The sequence below is a fragment of the Gossypium hirsutum genome, chromosome A04, assembly GCF_007990345.1.
Source record: "Gossypium hirsutum isolate 1008001.06 chromosome A04, Gossypium_hirsutum_v2.1, whole genome shotgun sequence".
Lineage (NCBI taxonomy): Eukaryota > Viridiplantae > Streptophyta > Magnoliopsida > Malvales > Malvaceae > Gossypium > Gossypium hirsutum.
The window spans coordinates 33,862,550-33,886,983 of record NC_053427.1 but is presented as its reverse complement, the minus strand read 5'-3'; the positions used below and the strand labels follow the sequence as shown (position 1 = coordinate 33,886,983).

The following is a 24,434-nucleotide window of genomic DNA, read 5'->3' as shown; positions in this document are numbered from 1 at the left end:
TGAACAATATAGAGTAATTAAATGAAAGTATAATTACTATCTTAGTAATTACACTCTCCCATAATTACAAAGAATTGTAATTCCCTATACGTGTTTGGTTGACAGAGTATTATTACATCTTAATTTCCTATGACATATTTGGTAATACAAATTGTAATTACACAGTAATATAAATTATATTTCTTAAATATTAATTACTATAAATATTATTAAGTATACTAAAGTAATTTCTAAGCAAGTAACAAAAATTTAAATCAAAGCATCATATATTAATCTAAAAAAGCAGTTGACAATACAATTACTAATAAAAATAACAAGAAAATTAAATAATATATGCAATTTTGTTTAATTGTTCTAGTGCATATTTGTTAGGTTATTCTCTCTTTAATATTTAACATATATTCCTTATCATTATATGTCAGTCTTTAACCTAGTTCATCACCGTCTGAACTTGAACCTGTATGATTAAGATTATCAAGGTCTCCTTCTATATGCTCTTTAAAGTATGGATCATCTCAACTCCACCTATGATTGAAGTTATGAAATATACAATATGTCTATACTAAGGTGATGTTATTATGAGAAATATATTTTAGAACAAATGTTATTTCAGCCACATTTCAAAGCCTTAAATGTTTCAAACTAAAGAGTTCGCAAGCTATCTATAGTGTTTGTATTGACCTTATAGTAGTTGAATTTATAGTCCAAATAACCAGTTTCTTTAAATATAAAAGCATATATAAACTTAATTTAGAGAAAAACTTATGCTAGGTTATATTACGTAAATTAAGTAAATAATAATAAAAATTTATAATACATAACATTTAATTAAAAAAAGTTTTATAAATTGTCCAAATTTTCATTAACACTTCTTATAAATAATATATATGTTTTATCGTAATTTTGGAAGGTTATTTTTTTATAAATAAATTATGATAAAAAGAACCATAACTTTTTTATGAATAAGTATATTATTTTTATAGTATATAGTTGTAACTTCTTATAAATAATATATTTTAACATTTTGATAATGTGTAAATTATTTCTTACAATAATTTTTTGGCAAAAATTTGGAATATTTTTTAGAATTTAAACAATTTTTTTTGTTATAATTTTATAAAATGCATATTTTTTTTATAATATGCAATAACTTTTTTACCATTCAATTACTAATTAACTTTTTCAAGCATTGCTTATAATTAAAACGAAATACTAAAGGTTTTAGACGTGTAATATGTTTGAATTTGATATTTTAAATATCATTGTAGCTTTGTTATAAATAGTTATGAAAGAATTACAATATATAAAATCAAGTGTTAAAATAAATATCATAAAGTTAGTTCTGTTAAAGAGTTAATCAAGTCGTAATACATGTCAGTTCAATCAACTTTTGAAGAGTATTAAAATCCAGTTGGGCATGGCTATTGAACCAACCCGCCATTTGAACGCCCCCTAGCTATCCAAGAAATCCCCCTTTCCATCAAATTTATGTGATGAAAAATAAAACTACAGGTTGAGAGCTTCATTGCTTTCAAAACTATTAATAATGCACAAGTGGAGCTTTTCATATACAATGTCCTAATCAATGGATAAAAAGAAAGGAACCCAAATAAAGTTGAAGAGAAACAAAAACTCGTATGGAATACACAGTGCGCCCCCCAAACCCCACCCCAGCCCACCCCGATTGCAATACACAAGAACATTCTCTAGACACTACTCTTCCAAACCAATTCTAGCTGAATTCGAATTATTAAACCCCATCAACAATTGTTCCTGGTTCACTTCAAGCTTACCTTGTTTCTCTTATGTCGATTCTGAAACAACGGGGTCCACTCCATTGGATTTCTTTAATTTGGCAACAAGAACCCACATGTTTGCAAGTTCATTTTCAAGATAAGCTTCTCTTTGCTTAGATTCTTCAACTTTTCTTTGAAGTTCAGCCTCTCTGTGATCCCTCTCTATCAGAGCAGCTTCATATGAAAGCTCCCTCTCTTTACTCATAGCCAGTTCCTTCTTTAGATCCGAGGGTGATCCAAGTTGGTCATGTCGTTTGGTCAGACTCTCTCTTCGGCTGTTCCGTAGAGTACTTGTTCGACGTTGTGTCGGAGAATTCTTTGCTGCTGCCAGTTCTGCAGTTAGTCTCTCATTATGATTCATTAGTTTAGTAACTTCCTCCGACAATGCCTTAAGCTCCACAGCAGCAGCTGAGGCTAGCCCTTTGGCATATGAACTCTCCTCTGCTAGTTTCTGGTTCTGCAGTTCTAATTGTTCTTTTGACTCGGTTAGTTCAACAACTTTCTGCTTCAGTTCTTCAATCTCAGCCACCTGATAGAGTAAAACCAGGAATTAGATCTAAAATTGACATTCATATAAGTGAAATCATTAAAAGTACTAATGTTGTGTAAAGCTAAACATTTGTACTAATATCACTGTAATGTATCAACTGGGAAGAAAAACAGTAAGGCAATACATGGTTTGATATAAACTTGTATGTTTGAGATAGCCGGCTTTATCCCAAAAGACATATACGAGACTTTGATTTCGATAACCATATTTAACTAGCTAATCTAAGATAGAGAAGCATTATCTCCTAAGTACTCTGCATTTCAAGTGTTGCATGAAGAATAGGACAAGGGTGTTCTGTTACGGTGAGAACTACAAATTTAGAAAAATAAGTAGTTTATTTACTTTTCACGATGGAGTACCCTGTAAAATGAAAAAAAAAAAAAATTCTACCAAGAATCAAATTGCTGCCATAAATATAAAGTCGTAGCACATTTCCAAATGAGCTACGAGATTATCTTTGGTTTTCGTTTTGGTTACTCGAGAAAATATAATCTAAGAAATTAATATATAGAAATATTGCTATTACTGAATGGGGGTAAAGCATTGCAAAAAGTGTGGTATAAAATTGCATGACTTGGCCATTAAAAAACAATGCACACGAGTAAGGTAACATACAAGCAATGAAGGTATCGAGTTTTTAGAAATTAGAAGCACCTGTGCTAAAAGCAAATCTTCATCACTATCTTTTGATGCCGCAGCTTCGTTGTCCATCTGCAGACCTTTCATTCCTCCAAATTGTTGAGAATTAGGGGCTATAGGACTGACATTTTGTGATTCTAGTGCATCAGAGAGCTGCTGCTTTAAGGAGGCAACAGTTTCTTGCAATCCTTCACATTCACAAATCTGAAAAAAAAAGAATCAAGTCAGAACAGGCTCTCAGAGGAGGAAACTTAAAAGGCATGTGAATTGGACAAATATATTTATACATATGCTGCATAGGTATATCTACCTTCAGGTTCAGCTGCTCTTGGATTATTCGATTGTCTGCAGCTTTAACCTGGAAACAGTAATTTATGATAGAATGCTCACTAAGAGAAAATCAGAAAAATCAAAGGGACAACTGACAAAAGGCTGGGAAAGTTTTTATGCATATTATTTCCTTTTTAGAACGTCACTCTAATTCAAATTTATGACTCCTGTATGTTGAGAATCTTTGATTTATTTGACAGCATTGAATAACTAATCTTTAGGGATTATAGTTGATTTTTAGAGATTCTAATTAAAGATATTCTTTCCTTACATGATTCAATGCTTCATGTATATATCTCTGTACATATTTCTAAGAAACACATAGTTTTGAGTGAGTTTTTCTTCAATATATTAGAGTATTCATCTCTAATTTCATCATGGTATCAGATTTTTTATCCAATTTTTTGGGATAATTTTTTTTTTATTTTCAAAGTTTGTTTCAAAAACCCTAGAAACACTAAATTGGTACTTTGCACCCTAGCCTTAATTTTTTCTCACTGCCCCTACCATTGGAGTCGGCATCCACTCGCTGGCGAAACCCCGAAATCCGGTGACCAATGCATGGGCCTCACGCGCCGTCACAAGCTACTACATCTGTGTTTCACATGCCACGCGTGGCCTGCCACCGTGTTTTTTCGGACATTGTCACAATACTCTTTGCTCCCTTCCAGTCATTCTTCTCTGATTGGTTGTGTATTTTGGCTACGCTTTTTTTGTGGGATCTCTTTTGTGTTTTTTTGGGTGGTTTTTGTTATAATTTTCCAAGAAGATTTTTTGTAGGATATTAGTTGTTTTCTTCATCATTATGTCGAAGGACAAGAAGCTCGTGATTCCAATTGATAATCCCTCGTTCCAAATTAGTCCTGTGAAGCTTGATGGACATAATTACCTTGTTTGGTCAAGGTCCTGCTTGTTTTTCAAGGCTCATGGCTTGTAGGGATACATCACCGGTACCACGTTGAAACCTGAACTCACTTATTCAACTTTTTAGTCAGTGGGATTCAACGAACTCTCTTGTTATGGCATGGCTTATCAACTCTATGCAACTCCATATTTCCAAAACTTATTTGTTGCTTGATACTGCAGAAAAGATTTGGAATGCTGCTGCTCTCACCTACTCTTGTATTGGGAATGATGTGTAAATTTTTTAGATTTGTAATAAGGTCCATGGTACAAAACAAGAGAAGCTAACAATTTCTCAATGTTTTGCCAAATTAATTGGCTTGTGGTAGGAACTTGATTATTATCAAGATTTCCAAGCAACTTGTACCAGTGATGCCAAAAACTTTCAGAAGATGGTGGCGAAGGTGCACATTTTTTATTTCTTGGCTGGTTTGCATACCGAGTATGATCAAATTCAGGTTCAAGTTCTTGGCAAAACTCCATTCTCTTCTCTCCATGAGGCATACTCTTATGTACAACAGGAGGATAGTCATCGTGTTGTTATGCTCCGTAATCCACCTAATGAGAAAGTTGGGTCTCATTGCTAACCAAGATGGTCTATCAGGTAGTAAGTCTGACAAGGATCACTTAACGTGTGACTATTGTGGTAAGCCTCGACATACTAAAGATTCGTACTGGAAGTTACATGATCGCCCCGCTTGAGGTCGTGGTGGAAAGTGAGGAGGTAATTCTCGATCTCAGGCAAATTTTCCAGACTCTGTGACAACAGAGGACAAGTCCACTTCTATTGGGAGTTTTACCTCAGACAAGATTTAACATCTCCAACGTCTCTTATCTCAATTGGATTTTACCTCGGGTGCTAAGTCTAATCATGTAAAATCAGGTACTGTTTTAAATGCTCCATCTACTTCTAAATCTTGGATTATTGATTTCGTTGTAAATAGACATATGACAGGATCAAACAAAAGTTTAACTATACTATTTGTCCATCTAAAGATAGTGTGCGAATAGTCGATGGCTTCCTTACCTCCGTCTCTGGAATAGGTTCAGTTGCTTGTACTTCCAATATCACTTTACCCTCTGTCCTTCATGTCCCTAAATTCCTGCTTAACTTTTTATCTGTTAATACTATCACTAAAGCCTTAAATTGTAAACTTGAATTCTATCTTGGTCATTGTGACTTTTAGGACCTCCAAACAGGGAAGACGATTGAAAGTGGTAGATTGTGTGATAGCTTATATCTTCTGGATCAATTGTCCAGTATGTCTCAATCCTTATTTGTAGAGAATAAAGATATCAACCAGGAGATAATTTAGTGGCATAGGCGGTTAGGACATCCATCATTTACTATCCTTGCCAAGATGTTTTCTACCTTGTTTTCAAGAACTCAGTTGGATTCTTTAGTTTGCGATGCATGTGAGTTTGCTAAGCATACAAAAAACAGTTATCCTTTACGTAATAATAGAAGTATTGTTCCTTTTAAGATTATTCATTCGGATTTTTGGGGTCCTACTCATCTTATTTCTTTATCTGGTAATTGTTGGTTTGTTACATTTATTGATTGTTGCACTCGGATGACATGGGTTTTTTATTGAAGTCCAAAAGTGATGTTTTCTCATGTTTCCGTTCTTTCCATAAATTGATTACTACTAAATTTGATGCTAAGGTTAAGATTTTGCGAATTGATAATGGAACCGAGTATAACTTTAATAATTATTTACAATCATATGGGATTCTGCATCAGACTAGTTGTCCTGGTACAAATGCTCAGAATGGTTTTGTCAAAAAGAAAAATCTAACATCTTTTGGAGGTTGTTAGATCACTTATGTTCATTATGAACCTCCCAAAGCCTTAATGGGGATATGCGATTTCAGTTGTTACTTATCTCATTAATCGGATGCCTCTTCGAGTCCTTGCTTTTAAAAGTCCCATAGAAATCTTACAGGGTAAAACGGATCACCTGGTTTCACCAAAGGTCTTTGGTTATGTTTGCTTCGTCCATCTTCAACATGGGAGCAAACTGGATCCTCGAGCAATCAAATGTGTTTTCATTGGATACTCTCTCACATAGAAGGGTTACAAATGTTATCATCCGCCATCTAGAAAGTATTATTTAAGTATGGATGTAACAATTCGTGAGGATGAACCCTATTTTTCTTCATCACAACCATCATAAACTAGAAAAGGCAAGAAAGAAGATGTCATCATACAATCATACAATCTACTCTATGTCTTGACTCTTAACTGTCAGGTGAGTCTTCTTTACTTGAATTTGCTACTGATTTAGAATTACCAATAGTCCAACGAAAAGGTGTTAGAACTTGCACTTTACATCTTATCTCTGACTCTGTCTCTTATGATTCATTATCCCCATCCTATAGAGCTTTTGCTTTATCCTTATTATCTATGTTTGTTCCACAGGATTGGAGAGAAACTATCACTGAACCAAAATGGAAGAAGGCTATGATTGAAGAAATGCGGGCTTTTAACAAAAAAAATGAGACATGGGAACTGGTAAACCCTCCTGAGGGGCAGAAAATGGTTAGCTGCAAATGGGTGTTTACTATCAAGTATAATATGGTTCAATTGAAAGACTCAAAGCTAGATTAGTAGCAAAAGGATTCACTCGAACATATGGAGTGGATTATCAAGAACATTTGCTCCGGGTGCTAAATTGAACACGATTAGGATCCTTTTATCATGTGCAACAAATCTCGATTGCGACTTACAGCAATTTGATGTAAAATGTGCCTTCTTACAAGAAAAAAATTATATGAAAGTTCCTCCAAGATTCGAGGATAAAGATACCAAGGGAAGGTGAGTAGACTGAAAAAGGCTTTATATGGACTAAAGTAATCTCCCAGAACCTGGTTTGACAAATTTAGTAAGGTCATGTTATCGTTTGGCTATCGACAAAGTAATGTTGATCATACCTTCTTTATAAAACATCACAAGGGTAAAATTACTCTCCTTATAGTTTATGTTGATGACATAATTATGACAGTAGATGACAGGGAAGAAATGGCCCGGTTTGAGAAACAATTGGCTCAGGAATTCGAAATCGAAAACTTGGGAAAGTTACAATATTTCCTCGGAATAGAAATGGCCAGACCGAAAGATTGAATCTTTATTTCCCAAAAAAAGCATGTCTTAGATCATCTAACAGAGATTGGCATGTTGGGTTGCAAACCAGTAGAATCACCTATTGAGAGTGTTTGTGAGCTTTTATGGTTGTGAAAGGTATTGGAAGAGCTAAAGTTGTTGAACGAAAATGGATCAACCTTATACTATGACAATAAAGCGGCCATTAGCATAGTTCAAAATCCAGTGCAACACGATAGGGCCAAGCACATTGGAATAGATCACCCTTTTATCAAAGAAAAAGTAGCCAGTGGTGTCTTAAATCTATCTTATCTAGCATTCGAAAATCAATTGGCTGATATTTTTACTAAAGGGCTCAACTGTAAGACTTATCATAATCTTCTTGGCAAGTTGGGCATGCGAGACATCTATGCACCAACTTGAGGGAGAGTGCTGAGAATTTTGATTTATTTGTCAGCATTGAATAGCTAATCTTTAGGGATTATAGCTGATTTTTAGAGATTCTAATTAGAGATATTTTTTCCTTGCATGATTCAATGCTTCATGTATATATATTTGTACATATTTCTAAGAAAAACATAATTTTGAGTGAGTTTTTCCTCAATATATTAGAGTATTCATCTCTAATTTCATCACGTATGTAGGAATTTGAGGTAATGGACCATGCCCTCAATTCTGGTTACTAGAATGGCATCATATAACCTGATTTACTTGGGTACGTAAATTGCCCTTAGTAATACATGGAACAATATACACAGAAAATCAATTACCTCAAGTTCAAAAGATTTCTCATTTAATTGCGACACCAATTCAGCAACAGACTGTAGCATTCAAAGAAAAAAAAACGCGTAAGATGGAGTCGCAGGATGGAGTTGCAGGAGAGACAAATGGTGTAGAGAACCAGTAAGAAAAGCTGAACTTACTTGAGATATTTCTGATTTCTCCATCTTGTTGGGTGAAACCAAGATGGATTCAGCAATTTGCTTTTCTAACGAAGCAATTTGTTCATTCTTCCCCCTTATTTCATCACTCAACTTTTTCATCTCAACCTTAAATACAGAATAGACAACATAATTCAGCATTAGTTAGAGTATAAAGCAAATAACATGAATGAGACAATATTTACTTGAATCTGTTGCTCATTCTGGGGGTTTCTCATAGCCTCCTCAGACAAACGCTTTAAGGCACTTGAATGAAGTGCTACCTCTCCAGACAAAATCTTCTGCTGCTCCCTTAGTAGATCTATCTGATCAATTGTTTTTAAGCTAGTCTGGAACAAATAAGGCATTAAAATTTACTTGCTGAACTATGAACAGTACACTCCTCAAATTAAAAATTAACTGAATGAATAAGGCTCAGAGAGTTGGAAAATTAACAGTGCTTAGATAACATTCCTAAAAATTGAGAGTATGCCATAAGACATTTGAATTGTTTAATGAAGTTGGAGCATGAAAGAGATGAATTAAAAACTAGTACACTTCATGAAATTATGCAGAACAGAAAAGAAAGAGAAAGGACATTTGCATAAAAAATTATAAAGGTAAGGAAAAAACACTTGCATACCAAAGGTGTCTCTTGTCCAAGGAAATTGTCTTCCGGAGCTTCTCTATCATGTCTAGCATCTGATAGAAGATCCATGGGTGGAGAACTTCCTGTAACTATGGATTGGGAAAGCCTAGACTCCGCATGGAAGTTACTGCTTCCTGCTTGAGGAGTAGAAGGTGTACTATTAGATTTAATTCCACTTGACTTATCGCTGGCACTCGTCAATATCCCTGTACCAGTATCTCGTTTCTGGACAAGAATCATAAAATAATATGAGCTACTAAGGAGGAATAAGATTTAACCATAGTTGACTAAAATCTATTAATGTAACTGACACCAACTAGCTTGGTGTCTATGTTTGCATTGGCTGATTTATTAGCCAGTTTAGAAATAAAAGAAACTGCATTTGCTACATAGCATCTAGACTAAGTTTCTTCTAGCTATTTTCTTCCAATGCAATATTATAGGTGGTTATCAATTTTGATATTTTAGGATTCAGAGAAAGATATAGTAGTTGCCAGATTTTTAACTGGTAATTCTTGGATAGATTAATCTTACAAACTCCACAATAGAGAAGTGCAAAGCAATTATCTTTACAATGCAATATATAAACTTTGATGAGGAAAAAGAAAATGCAGCACAGAAATAAGAATTTGGTTGTCAAATTTGGGGGTTTTTTTATTTTTGTTGGGCTACCATTTTGTGGAAGTTCGTTCATAACTGCTAATTAATAAAACATTTTATGGCTTTCAGAAAAAAAAAAAAAAGCAGTTGAGCTATTTTATAATCTTCATAAGTATACAATCCTAAGCAATCACTTCTTGACAACTATTGCATTTAGTAAGTCTCCTATGATAATGAACCGCAAGCCAACAGGTACCATTACAAAAGTAAGACTCTTTCAGATTATTTGTTTTGGTGTGCTGAATAGCTGAAACAAATGTGAGATCAGATGGAGAAAGAATATTCATCAACTAATCTATCATAGCTGCTTTATCAAGACCAACCCCAAAAGAAGTATTCTTGAAGAAAAATAATAAACATAGACTAGAAGGGAACATAGGGAGCTAAAAGTCTAGAATAAACATACTCGGAGCTTAAGCCAGTTCAGCAAACCGTGCTTCCGGGTTTTCTTCTCCTCTTTAACTGTATCTTCTCCAGCATTCTCTTCGAGGGAAACATACAACTCAACATTCTCCTCATCCAGGATCAAGTCCCGCCTTCTATGTGGTAGATATGCAAGCTAGGCATGGACACAAGTAACTATAATTAAAGACAATCAAATTAAACAAAATGGAAGCCTTAGCGTGTAAAAACAACTCCAGGCATGTAGTATAACATAACAGCAAGTATCTGAAGTAATAGATCAACCATGATACCTCTTCTTCTCCAAATGAATGTCTCCTCCTTAGACCAGGGCGCTGGGGAAATCTTGATGATTGTGAAGCTTTTGTGGAGACAAGAATCAATTTTGTCAATCGTTGTATTCTGCTCAATAAAGCCGCTTTCGCTTCTTCTTCTTGCTCCAACCTTGATTGCAACTTGACTTGACCATCTTCCAGCTTTAAAGATAAGAATAAAGGAATTGTCAAAGACAAGAGGTGATTCATCTCTCTTTTCACCTTTGAGATAAAATTAGCAACTATAATTCAAAACTATTCACATCAACTATATTTATCCTGATACCAAGTGATTAAACTGAGACATGAAATGACGAATAAAACCATAAAAAATACTTCAAGTAAAAAGGCAATACAAGGGAGAAGGGAAATAAATTCAACATGATACCAAGGATATCCTTACACCGTACACTGCTTATGCCAAGAATATGAAATGTACACTGCTTTTGAGTTGAAATCTAATCTAAACCAATCTAAACTAACATGTCAGGATACCAAAAGATAGCATAATTGAGGGATTTGTTAGAGATGATTCTGTCTTAAGTTTACTTTCCCCTAAAATTCCTCATCAGCGTCCAATCTCAAATCTTCAACATGGAGTGCAGTATATAGGAAGGTTGGCAATAAAAAAGAAATTTTCTGTTCTTTAGGATATTATTATTTTCTCTTTCTACCACAAGCACCTAGAACTAGTATGTTCTTCCCCCATGTCTCTACTCTAAGGTCACCAAAAGGTTCAAGAACCATGGAGGCTGTGTTAATAAAATAACCACAAATTGACAACCAAGGAAGAAGTTCAAAATGTCTGGCAACAAGGTTTTTTTTATAGAAATCATAGGAAAGCCTGCTGAAGATAAACCTTGCAGTGAGAGAGCCTTCTTTAATTTACTCTACCCATACATTTTGAGGAAATTCAGGCAATTTGGTTAAGTAATTTCTACACTTAAGTGAAAAGAGTTTACACTGTCTATCAACACTATGCATGAAGAATGGGATCCAGCTAATGGGTATGGGTCAAACTACTTTTTGTATCATTGGAACTGCTTACAAGGGTTACTATAAATCACCTAGATCAAAAAGATGGATCATTGAGCAAAAAGGTTACTCGGTAGGAAATCCTATCCACATGAATGGTAGTCTACTTGTAAGTAGAATGGTCAATGGCTGTTTAGCATTGGATAATATTTTGCTAGACAGAATAATCCACACTGATGAGCAGCTAGATCAAAAAGATGGATCATTGAGCAAAAGGTTACTCGTAGAAAATCCTATTCACATGAATGGGTATGGGTCAAACTACTTTTTGTATCATTGGAACTGCTTAAAAGGACTACCATAAATCAGCTAGATCAAAAAGATGGATCATTGAGCAAAAGGCTACCCGGTAGAAAATCCTATCCACATGAATGGTAGTCTGCTTGGAAGTAGAATGGTCAATGGTTGCCAAGCATTGGATAATATTTTGCCAGACAGAATCATCGACATTGACGAACAGCTAGATCAAAAAGATGGATCATTGAGCATAAGGCTACTTGGTAGAAAATCCTATCCACGTGAATGGGTATGGGTCAAACTACATTTTGTACCATTGGAACTGCTTAAAAGGGTTGCCATAAATCAGCTAGACCAAAAAGATGGATCATTGAGCAAAAGGTTACTCAGTAGAAAATCCTATCCACATGACTGGTAGTCTAGTTGGAAGTAGAATGGTCAATGGCAGTTTAAGCATTAGATAATATTTTGCTAGACAGAATCATCCACATTGATGAGTAGCAGAAACTGTATTATCATAGACTAATAACCCACATACCGCACCCCCAAAACATACATACACAAAATAAGTATACAGAATCAGTTAAGCGAGGACACAAGTACAACCAAAACATGTTTAAATATTAAGCACATGCTACCACAAGGAGTCAGCATTTTTGTACTACTGCCTACCTCTCTATTAGCTTAAATCACCTAGTTAGAAAGATGATAAACATATCATGGTCTATAAATGAAAAGGTAGCAATATTTCCCCATAGACTAGATTGACAATTAGATCAAAATACAATTAAACATTAAAAACTTCAGCTATTGTAGTCAAAGCAGCACAAATGTACCTTCTGCTTTAAGAGTACAATGTCATCTTCACCAATATCTTTTAGTTGAGGAATTGATACAATGCCCCGCTTCAATTGTTCTAACTCTTCCTTCAAGGAGCGTATCTCATTTTGGTATTTTTTGATAAGTGATTTCTCATCAATAATCTGCATTTTGACAAAGTAAATAACAAAACTGAAAAAGTTAATATTCAAATAAATGTATTTGCACAGGTGCATGTGTGCACAAACGTACATTTGTGTCTAGCACATGATACAATACATACACCTATAGCATAAAGACACACCTGCGCAAGCAATACACATGCTAGTATATTCAGTAAGTTTGCAAATACAAAAACCAAACCTTGTTTTGTGCAGCTTGGATTTCAATGTGCTTAGCACGGTGAGCGAACTTCAGTGTATTGTGTGTCTCTTCTGTGTTACTTGATGAAGGGGTGACAGTGCAAATGAGCTGAAATTTTAGACAGAAGAAAATTAATAAAACCAAGATCTATAAGCAAGTATTACCTTTTTAGAGAAGAGAATGACACTACATGTTTCTATTATCTTTTTGTTGACCTAGACATATGACATGTTTTTCAAGAAAGGTAACCAATTATGCTTACAGATACACGCCCATGACCACTTAAGGAAGACTGAAGCAGCCTAGTCAGCTTAGAATCCCTATATGGTATATGAGTGGCTCTCCCATCAGTCAATTTAGATATAACCTACAAAATGAAGTCATATGCTCAGCAAGGTTTATCCCATAGAAATATATTGATAATTGTCAGATTACAGTTTACTAATTAAGGAATATTTAAGTGTATCAGATAGGATTCTGTAAATATTTTACTGATTACTATCCCTAACTTTAAGGCTGTTTTTTTAGACAGCATCCCTAGAGTTAGTCTGTTTCCTAGTATAGAGTTTCCTAAGTTAGGCTTACTATGTGTATAAATATTTATGTAATGTCTTATGAATAAAATGGAATAGAAAAAGCCTGTTCTTAACAATAATACTATTGAAAAATGCGCATAGGACCAGAAAAAATTGTTATTTTCAATGAAGATCACATGAACACCAAAATAATTATTTATTTAGAGAGTGAGAATAAGTTATGAAACTATTAGATACATATGTTTACCTCATTAGATTTCAAAACACAGTAAGTGTCAGCAATTATAAGAACAAATTACTATCATATGCTCTAAAATATCTTATGCAATTAACATACCTCAAAATGTTAAAGAATACACCTTAAAGCCACCCTTATCCAAGTAAAAATTCAGAACTGTATAACAGTCAAAATATACTTAGCCCAGTCATGTAGCATTTCTCTTAGTATTTTCTTTACTGGTCATAAAATACCAGAAAACAAAATGAAGTGCACTTGACAGTAGATACAGAAGCATGAGTTTATCTGTGTATTAGGTTGAAATATCTGATTACTACAGACTTGTCTTAACAATGTAAGAAACTAATATCTCAGCAAGCACATCTTTGAAGAAGAAAATTAAGATCGTGAAACATATTATACTAAATTCAATCAATAGTTACACTGATAAATTAGGAAAACTTTTGGTGTCTCCCTTTCAATTTCAACAATATTTTACAGAAGTGAGAATAAATATCAAATAGGAAGTAGGCTTAATGCTATGCTAGTCGGCTATAGTTATTCGCTGCAAGCACTTGTTAAAGTTACCATAGAATTTAAATCAAGTAACCAAGTATATACCCAGACATAGTGCACTCACACACACCAGAAATAGACTATATAAGAACTGATGACTTAGAGATTAAAGAGAAAGAACTTAATTGCAGACCAGAACAGAAATGGCAAGTTTTGACTCACAGTTCCTAGTGTTAGCAAGCTTTTATTGATATAAGATCCCTCTTTTCGTCTAATGCCAGTTGTTTCAGCCTTTGAGCTCTCAGAACCAGCCAGATCAATGAGGTTCTGCATGTATATGTAAAACATGAAAATATGGAAAACTTGAAATATAAAGTATTAGCCCCTCAAAAAACAGGAAAGACAATAAACATATATAAATCACATACCAAATAAAAATAAGAAAAAGAACTAAAAACATAAATAACCAAAAAAAAACCTAAAACTAGTCCAAGACAGACTGTAGAATTTACCAGCTGTGAGAGATTTACTGCTTCACCTTCATTATTTTCACCACATGAACTGCTCTCTATTATCTGGAGATAAGTTGGTCACAGGAAATAATCAGATGTGGCAGTGAAATTGGGAACATGTAAAGATGACCATCAACTAATCAAATGAACCATCCAAAACCAGAACAATGGCAAACGTGAATACATATTTAACTTGTAACAGAAAATCCACATGTCAAAACAGGGAACCAACATTATTCTTGCAAATTCTTGGATATAAAGATTGCAGTTAATACCACTTAAAATAGTATCAGCAAACATATTTTTATCTTAATGTGGTAAAACTAAAAATAAGTGTACTGGAGACTTCTAAAAGATGCGGGGTTATAGAACGTATACCAGTGTAAATATTGTATGGCTCCTGCTGCTGAGTAAATTGAAGTTTGTTGATCCAACATGTCTGTGTTCTGTTTTAAAAGAGTGAAATCCATTCACATAATATGAAAAAATTTCATTACTGCTAGCAGGAAATTGACCCTAGCTCAAATAAGGAACATTGACAAGGCATGCAATGAAGAGAGCATCCACACAGAAACACACATCTAATTGTCTCCAAACTATTTAGTCATTTTATCCAACTGAAAAATAGATTATAGTGTCAGTTTTGATAACATAATGATCTGAAGCTTGGTTTTGTAGAAGCTCTCTACAAAATCTTCCAATTCAATTTTGGACAACTTGTCTCTGAAATCTGGATATTGAAAGTCAAGTCAACATGCTTTACCTTCCCCAGCCGCTATAAGAGAGAGGGCATGAGCAGGGGATAGTACAACTTCTTCCTTTACTCCTTCAACAAAGGTTCCCTACAGCCATAAACCAAGCAAACAATAAAACACACTTCCAAACAAACAAGAAACACAAGGCATACCAATGATAAAAACTAAGTTGCATATACCCAATCACTGAAAAATATTTTGGCTTATGTGATTATTTAGGAAGCCAAAATAAATGTTTAATTTTTTAGGTAACATTATCTCAAAAATTTTGTTCAAGTTAAACTACTATACTGATGAGGGTTAAAGATAACTGCTCACCATTTTCTTTTGGAGTGGTATTTAACTTTACCTAGTTACTAGGTATGAGGCCTAATCTAGTCCATATATATTACCTGTGAACCATCAAGTGAGAGATTTAATAAGTGAGAAGCAAGTACCTGAGCATCTTCTCTAATTCTCAAATTTTGTCCAGCTGGATTTAATAAGTCATTAACAACCTAAAATTGAAAAAAAAAAACAACCTTGAAGAGCAGTGATAACATATAAGAGCAAATGCATATTTGAAGGTAGTTTAACTAAGTTTTCTAATGAGAAAAAGGTTGCCAAGCTAGACAGAAAACAAACTAATAAAAGAAAGAAAGCTCACTTCATTATAGATCTCCAGGTATGAAACACGGAGAAGAAACTCCCGATTTGGTGTCTAAAGCATAAGGAGCTCATTAGTATCCATAAAAAGTAGAAAAATAGAAACTACATAAGTCAACATCTCATGTGAGTACCTCCTGAATAATGCTAAAAGCATCTTTTACCGCCAATGGTATGATTCCAGGGGACCTCTGATCACCCTGCCATTTCAGCCATTAAGAACATATTAGCATGCTATTTGTATTTTAAAATATAAAACATAGATTATACGGACCACAAATTCCAGACCAAAGCATACCATCTATTATAATGGTGCATGTAGAAATTGCACAATTTTTGTTTAAAAGAATCCGTGGTTGAAGTTTTAAAGATTTTGCATATACTCCACAAAAAAAACATGATTATTTGGTTTAGAGTTTCCATTTGCAGATATATTTGACAGATATGATGATGAATGGTAATAAACCATACACCTTAATATCACGTAATTACTGTCCTTGCTAAAAGCAGTATATGTTATATATAGGCACTAAAAGCCAACATACAATGTTTTTGATTATATAGTTTAGAACATACTAGAGGAACACACTTCTCCAAAGATGGAATTTGCAAAGATAGAAATAAAGTAGCTAGACTCAAATGTGAAGGAAATCAAATTTATAAAAGAAGAGCAGGAAATTGTTGCTTTAGTTCAAAAATACAGCTACTTAAGCTTGTCACAAGTGGAAAATGCAAAAATTAAATAGATTTGACTTAAAGAATGATTTTGACACTTGCTGCACTAGTTTAACTTAAATAACAAGTACATTTCTCTAAAAATGGAATTTGGAAAGCTAGAAATAAGTAATACCTAGGCACAAATGTGGAAGCAAATTAACATGACATTGGTAAAAATCGAGATACTGTTGCTTTAGTTAAAAAATTAATGCTACTTCTGAGCTTTAGATATAGAATTAAATAGATTTTGTTTAAAGAGCAAATAATTCCAATCCTTGTTGCACTTACTTATAAGGTTAAAAAACCAACACAATCCCTTCTAGCTCCTATATAAACAAACAATCATTAATCCTATTCCCTACATCCCAATCTGACAAGCTTAGAGTAGTCAATAAACCAATTATTCATTAATGTATAATAGCAAAAGAATCAAACATTTGGTCTCTATATAATGCAAATTAAATGACAGCTTTAGATGAAATTAAAATAGGAGACACCACCGTACAGTGTAGAACATACAAAGATAAGGAAAAGAAGTAGCAAATTATTTCTTACATGCATTGTATGAGTCTTCCCGCTACTTGTCACGCCATAAGCAAAAATGGTGCCTGTGGACAGAATTTAACACTTTAAGGTAGAGGAACGAGCTTTTGAGGAGATACAAATTAAATGCCTAGCATTCAATATCAACCCACAATTTCTGATGCAAAACTGTGAGTACTTCTTCAGAGAAGGCAAGGTAGATTCTCGCCTGAAACAATAGTTACCAAGGAAGCTTAGGATACCTCAGTAACAAATCTATTGGTTCCAGAAATCTAAACTGAGTGTTCCTAGATTAAAATAGTCTTCCTACAGAGTGATTATGAGGTAAGAGTCCTGAAAAGGACCAATTAACAATTAGATCTCAGTCCTGTGCTATGAACACTATAAAAAACAATCACTAACAAAGTACATATCCAAAAGCACTCTGAAAACCTTTAGAACCTACTCAAAGTAACTTCTAAGCAAAATCACCAGATTCATTCCTCTTAGCAACAAGCCTTGGCAATATCCTTGAATTTCATTATATATCCTGTAAGAGCAACCAAACCTGACATAAAACAAACATTAGCAGATCCAAAGCCGGTAACAGCGTTGTCTAGTCCAACTATCATGGATAAGTACATTCATACATTCATAAATCCATCAGCTCATGTTGCATGAAAATAGCAAAACTATTTATCTCAAAGTAGCCTTAACATGTGTTTAATAGGTGGTCATGGACTAATCTCAATTCTTAGCTTTCTAAAGAAAGTAAAAACGACAAAAAAAAAAACAGAGGTACTGTTTATCGAATGGTGTAAGAGCCAAATTTAGCTACGAAGTGGGTTCTTCACATCATACCATTGATGCCTTCCATGGCACCACTGACAACATGCTGGGCAGCAACATCATAAACATGGCGTGTGGTAGTTGTTGGGCCAAACACTCGATCTAGAAGCATAAGAAACAATCAATTAAGTGAGATCCAGAAAGCTTAAGAATTTTGGACCATAAAAGAGATAAAGGCAAACTAGATAATATACACTATGCCAAATGCCTCTAATAAAAATGACAGAGAAAAGTAATTTTTTTTTATTAAATTTATATAGAAAACAGATAACTGATACTTCTCAAAGTTCATCCAGTACCTAGTGCTATTTCACACAGACATAAAAAGCAAATCAGAACTTAAAAAGTTTCTGCACATAACAAAAAATGACAAACAGAAACATCATCAACAATTAAAAGGTCATTCACATATTAAACATGAGAAATGTTTCAAGAAGAAAACATAAGAATTAGAATCCTCAGAAGCTGCCTTAAAGGCTAAGGAACAAAAAGTTTTAAGGGTTACAAATATTGTGAAAGCGGATACCAATGTTTTGAAGATATGCTTTGAATATCTCCAGTTCTTTGGCACTGGAATGACCTCAATATATATTTATTCGAGATTTTTCATTAGTTGGAGTCTAAAAAACATAACTCCGAGTAAAATTAAAGGTATCTTCAATAGAGTGCATGAAAAACATGAAATTGAAAGAAAAAGATCACTTCACATAATATAAAACTAACCATATGCATAAGCTATGGATGGATTATGTTCATTTCTCACAATAGTCTCCCCATCTGCATACCAAGCAATCTCCTCACCAAGACGAATTTCCCTTGGACTACATCCACAAACGCCAATCAAAGCCTTCATCAAACAAATACATAGAACAAAATACCCAAAAAGCAAGGGAAAATAATAATATACCTGAGAGGACGAAACCGAACGGTGACAGTGACATTCTCCTTGGATCGGTCGGCATCCACATGCAAGTTCTCAGAGTAAAAACACTGTGGCTTGCTTCGAGCCGATGACGATGCCGGTGAGCTCTGGCAATCGATAGATGTTTCTGGAAAGTGTTTGGATGATGAAGTTGTTGAAGACGAAGGTGAATTTACAGCTTTTGAGTTGCTTGAACCTAATTTCTTCGATTTCGATCCTCTTCTCGAAGACATTTTCACCTCACCAAAAAATTCTCCGTTCTACACACTTAACAAAAAAAAAAGCAACTCGAAATTAGAAAATATGAAATTCAAGCTAAAAAGGTAGAAATTAGTTTCGGAAATCGCTACATTGTGACAAAATCGACTTACAGTAGCAGAAATTTGAAGCAATTCCAAGTTTCTTGACTTTCCTAAAGTAATCAAACTGTTAATGAAAAAAAAAATCAACTTTCTCCGTCAATTTTGTAGACAAATTCAGTTGACTTTTACAACTCAGAAGAAGAAAAAAGGAAATCAACTTCCTTTTATATCCTCTATTTTCTCTATCATCCAACACAAAAAACAGTACAATTGAAAAAAAAAAGTAAAAACGCAGGAAAGTTTTTAACAAAAAAACTAAAATCTATTTTTTCAACAAATATACAAAAAAAAATCATCTCTCCAGTCCAAACAAAATGACAATAAGAAAACTTACCTTTGCAGAATCACAGAAGCATTTTCGATTAAAAAAAACTATATAGAATCTATAGATCTAACAGTTAGGAGAAAACAGTTGAGAGAAAAAGAAAGATTAAAAGTTTTTCTATTTAGAGTAAAAGAAAAACATCATCACTCATCAGTAGAGGAGTAAAAGAAATAGAAAGAGAAATACGCCTTCTTTTTTCTTTAACTTTTCTTTAATTCGTCAATAATTTTAGTAGGAATATAGCTTTTTTGCTTGCCTTGGAAGCGATGCCACTCATCAAAGCCCCAATGGCAAACGGCAATTTTCAGTCCCCAATTTTTTAGAGGAAAAAGTAAATTAAAAATAAATAAATGGGTGGTGATGTGTAATTTTTGCTTTTTGCTTGATGATTGATGATTGAATTTATTTTATTTCCTTTCTTTCTTTTCTTATTTTAGCGCGAAATGAGTAATGAGTTTAGAAGACACGATCACGAGAGTCGCGTGAGAATGAGGCAAGTAAGAGAGGAGAGGTGGGACAAATGATGGGGCCCAGTTTTGCATTAGTACACGTGTCTGAACCTGCGAATTATTTTAGATTAGCATAAGATGAAATGAGACAAATTTTTGTTAAAAAGAAGAAAATGCCGTACTTCTGTTTTTCTTTTTTCAATTTTGTAATAATAATAACCTATCATTTTCTCCCTAAAATAATATCCTTTTAATTAGTAAATTTAAAAGTCAAAACTCTTTCTGAGAACAAAAGTCAAAACTCTAAAACTAAATTAAATCATATTATGTTCGACACACAAAAGACCATTGGACTATTTTAGCACTCATACCTCGAAATATATATTTTTAAATTAAATATTTAATTCATTCCTTTTTGATATTATTTAATATTCTTTTCTTGAATGCAATTTTTAAATATTTGATAGAGATATTGATTTCTAATTAAATTAACTGAATCAAGTTTGATAAAGCTTTCTCCAAGGTTTTTATTTTTTCCATTAAAAAATAAACTCAATACCTCAAAAACCATTCATTATTAAAATAAAAAGCATGAACTTTCTTTTTTGTCTTAACATGTCCTCTTTCTTATATTAATTTGTTAGATTTAGAAAACAAAAAATTGATAAATTGTTTGAAAATACTAACTCTTTGTTCGGTTCAAGGAGTAAGAATAGATTACAGTCCAAATCGGTGAGCCCATCACTAAATTAATGTTAGTTGGCTATAATGGCCTATTACAGCCTATGTTGAATAGGGTTCTATCCTAGGAAAAGGCTGTATAGTCATTCCCTTACTTCACCACTGAATAGGCATTTAATTCGGTGGAAAAGTGAGATTTTTTTTCCCATTTTCAATTTTTGCCTTCACCTTTACCTGGGATGAAAATGTTGTAACTAGAACTATCATCGTTCTCCTCGGTCTTGCTGATAACTTCCTTTCCTTCTTATCTCTATTAAAGGTATCGGTCCTCTTTTTTTAAAACGCTTCCCTTTTTTTTCTTTGGTTGTAGAGAAAACCTACTCAGTCGAATGAAGTCATCATCCCCCACTCTTTTTCTTTTTCTTTTTCTTTTTCTTTTCCTCAGTCGATATTGTGGGAGCTTTATTCTTTTTCTTTTCCTTGGTTTCTCTATGTCTTGGTGACAGCTATTACCTTTTTTATTTCTTTTTCTCAGGTACTAATCAGCTAAAAAAAGAAACTGTAAAAAATAAAATGTTGGTAATGGTAATATATCACAAAGAAAGGAGAAATAAAAATAAAGAACACACAGATTTTTACATGGAAACCCTTTCGAAAAAAATCACTGGTAGAGGAGAAGAAAATCCACTATGTGGAATTCAAATGATTACAAGAGGAGTAGACTATGTCTCTATTTATAGGCATGTAAAATCATATTCTAATAGTAGTAAGATTGTAACACCTTATTCTAATCAATATTAAATAGATGGAGTTTAATAAAGTTTAAAAAAACCTTATTCTAAAATAAAATAAAAGAAGTGTAGTTCTATATAGATCTTATTTTTATTTTATTTTACCACTGTATTTTATTTAAATAAGGATTCAGGTCACTTAATTCTAACAATCTCCACCTTGACACGAATTCTCAATGAACAAGTTCTTCATCGCGAACTCTCAACGAACAAGTTCTCCACATTTTCCATAAAACCTCTTAAGGGTTTAACTTCAACAATGAATACCAACCAAGTATAAGCAATGTTCAAACTTGGTTATAGGAAGTAAGTTAGTCATCATATCTGCAGGATTTTCATGAGTACTAATTTTGCTCACAACAATATCACCACGAACAATAATATCACGAGAAAAATGATACCGAACATCAATGTGTCTTGTTCTCTCATGAAACATTTGATCTTTTGTAAGGAAGATGGCACTTTGACCGTCACAAAATACTGTACTAATTTGAAAGTCTTCATTAAGTTTACTAAAGAGTCTCTTCAACCAAATAGCTTTTTTACAAGCCATGTACTCAGCTTCTGTGGTAGACAAAGCGACTGTAGTTTGCAAAGTGGCTTTCCAACTGATCACACAACCTCTGATTGTAAAGACATAACCTATAAGAGATCTCCTTCTATCTAGGTTTCCAGCAAAAACCTATAAGAGATCTCATTCTATCTACGTCTCCAGCAAAATCATCATTAACATACCCAATGACTCCATCTCTAGTTCTTCCAAACTGTAAGCAAACATTAGTAGTACCTCGTAAGTATCTTAAAATCCACTGAACTGCTTTCCAATGTTCTTTACCAGGATTCGCCATGTATCTGCTAACTACACTGACTGCATATGATAAATCTGGACGTAAACAAACCATAGCATACATGAAAGATCCTACTACACTAGAGTATGGAACATGTGACATGTACTCAATCTTATCATCTGATTGTGGAGACAAAGCCGATGGAAGTCTAAAATGGGCTGCTAAAGGAGTACTAACAGGCTTAGCACTCTGCATATTGAACCTGCAAAGAACTTTCTCAATGTACCCCTTTCTAACTTAGGTACAATTTAATTGTTTTTTTATCTCTGAGAATCTCCTTACCAAGTATCTTATTTGCTGGTCCCAAATCTTTCATCTCAAATTCTTCACTTAGTTGGGCTTTGACCTTTCTTATCTCTCATTTATCTTTCGTTACTATCAACATGTCATCAACATAAAGGAGTGGATAAACAAAAGAACCATCACTGTTTTTCTTAAAGTAAACACAACTGTCAAAACTACTTCTTTTGAAATTATGAAAAGTCATAAAGGAATCAAACCTCTTGTACCACTGTCTTAGTGTCTGTTTCAAACCTTAAAGAGACTTTTTTAGCAAGCAAACCTAGTCCTCTTTTTCTGAAACTGTAAAACCCTCTAGTTGTTGCATGTAAATATCCTCCTCAAGTTCTCCATACAAAAATGTAGTTTTTACATCTAACTGCTCAAGCTCTAAATCATGCATGGCCACAATACTAAGCAAAGCTTCGAATCGAACTATGCTTCACAACTGGGGAGAACATATCTGTGAAGTCCACTCTTGGAATTTGACTGTAACCCTTTGTAACAAGCCTTACTTTATATCTGAGTTCTTCAACTCTTGGAGTTCCTTATTTATTTTTAAACATCAATTTACAACAAATAGCTTTTTTTACCTTTAAAAGATGGAATCATCCCATGTTCTGTTTTTGTGGGATGATTTCATCTCTTCTTGCATAGCAAATATCCACTTTTCTGAATCTTCACAGCTAATCACCTCAGAATAATTAGATGGCTCTTGGTTTGCATCTATATCTTCAGCCACATTTAAAGCATAAGCAACTAGATCAACCTCGACATACTACTTTAGAAGTTTAATTTCTTTTATAGTTCTATTTTTGGCGATAGAATATTATGGTGAAGAAGCAACTCTGTTTTGAATTTTTGTACCGGCTTGAGGAGTCAACTTTGTTGTAGATTCTAGATTAATTTTATGCTCCACCTACTTTTGATTTTTTTTATTGGAAGAGTCTTTAAGAGATAAGTTAGGTAGCATAGCAGTTTCATCAAAAACAACATATTTGCTAATTACAACTTTTATATTTTCAAGATACCATAACTTAAACCCTTTTACACCAGTTTTATAACCAAGAAAAACATATTTAATGGATCTCAGTTCCAATTTTCCATTATCAACATGAGCATACGCAGGACACCCAAAGATCTTTAAATCAGAATAGTCAGCAGGATTACTAGACCATACCTCTTGTAGAGTCTTTTTCTCAATGGCAACGGATGGAGATCGGTTGATCAAAAAATATACAGTAGAAGTTTCTTAGGCCTAAAATGACTTTGGTAAGTTCGCATTTGACAACATACATCGAACCTTTTCTATGATCATTCTATTTATTCGTTCTGTAACGCCGTTTTGTTGTGGAGTATGGCGAACTGTCAAGTTCTCACGATCCCTTCTGACTTGCACAGTTTATTAAACTCATCAGAACAGAATTCTAAGTCATTGTCTGTGTGAAGGTATTTTATTTATTTTCCCGTCTATTTTTCAATCATAGTTTTCCAAGACTTAAATGTAGAAAACACATCGCTTTTCTGCTTCAAAAAGAATGCCCAAACATTTCTGGAAAAATCTTCAATAAAAGTTAGCATATAATTAGCTCCACCTCTTGAAGGCACTCTAGATAGCCCCCACAAACTAGAATGAATATACTCCAACTTTTCCTTCGCGTTATGGATTTCTCTGGTGAATCGAACTCTCTTTTGCTTTCCAAAAATGCAGTGTTCACAGAACTTCTGTTTGCAAATTCCTTACCCATCAATAAATCTTCTTTTGCTCAATTCTATCATGTCATTCTC

At 33.7% G+C, this 24,434-nt stretch overlaps 1 protein-coding gene across 5 annotated transcripts; it reads right to left on the bottom strand.

The window, feature by feature from the left end:
• Positions 1-1,494: 1,494 nt before the first annotated feature.
• LOC107948525 (kinesin-like protein KIN-7K, chloroplastic) lies at positions 1,495-19,889 on the bottom strand. 5 transcript variants are annotated; one of them, XM_041111038.1, is made up of 25 exons: positions 19,855-19,889; positions 19,283-19,337; positions 18,897-19,178; positions 18,713-18,810; positions 18,002-18,091; positions 17,174-17,226; positions 16,036-16,101; positions 15,903-15,956; positions 15,694-15,753; positions 15,265-15,343; positions 14,880-14,947; positions 14,502-14,564; positions 14,212-14,316; positions 12,983-13,087; positions 12,721-12,828; positions 12,375-12,521; positions 10,246-10,428; positions 9,957-10,109; positions 8,885-9,115; positions 8,448-8,591; positions 8,245-8,370; positions 8,092-8,142; positions 3,296-3,343; positions 3,001-3,189; positions 1,495-2,325 (listed from the first exon to the last, which is right to left on the bottom strand). In XM_041111038.1, exons 3-25 carry the CDS (start codon positions 19,142-19,144, stop codon positions 1,804-1,806), a joined length of 2,991 nt encoding a protein of 996 aa, XP_040966972.1. In that variant the 5' UTR covers positions 19,145-19,178; positions 19,283-19,337; positions 19,855-19,889; the 3' UTR covers positions 1,495-1,803. The 5 variants fall into 5 exon arrangements, with proteins under 5 accessions (XP_040966972.1, XP_016738598.1, XP_040966974.1 ...); XM_016883109.2 differs by lacking the exon at positions 19,855-19,889 and adding an exon at positions 19,608-19,796; XM_041111040.1 differs by lacking the exons at positions 18,713-18,810; positions 18,897-19,178; positions 19,283-19,337; positions 19,855-19,889 and adding an exon at positions 17,633-17,708 and having other exon boundaries at positions 18,002-18,090.
• Between the last annotated feature and the right edge of the window lie 4,545 nt (positions 19,890-24,434).

What these genes read in the sequence shown, in the direction of transcription:
- LOC107948525 (XM_041111038.1), bottom strand. Translation starts at nt 19,144, where the DNA reads ATGTCTTCGAGAAGAGGATCGAAATCGAAGAAATTAGGTTCAAGCAAC. An exon ending in ACCTGGAGATCTATAATGAA is followed by an intron (nt 15,754 to 15,902) that starts GTGAGCTTTCTT and finishes TTTCAATTTTAG; the next exon opens with GTTGTTAATGACTTATTAAA. An exon ending in GCCATACAATATTTACACTG is followed by an intron (nt 14,565 to 14,879) that starts GTATACGTTCTA and finishes ACTTATCTCCAG; the next exon opens with ATAATAGAGAGCAGTTCATG.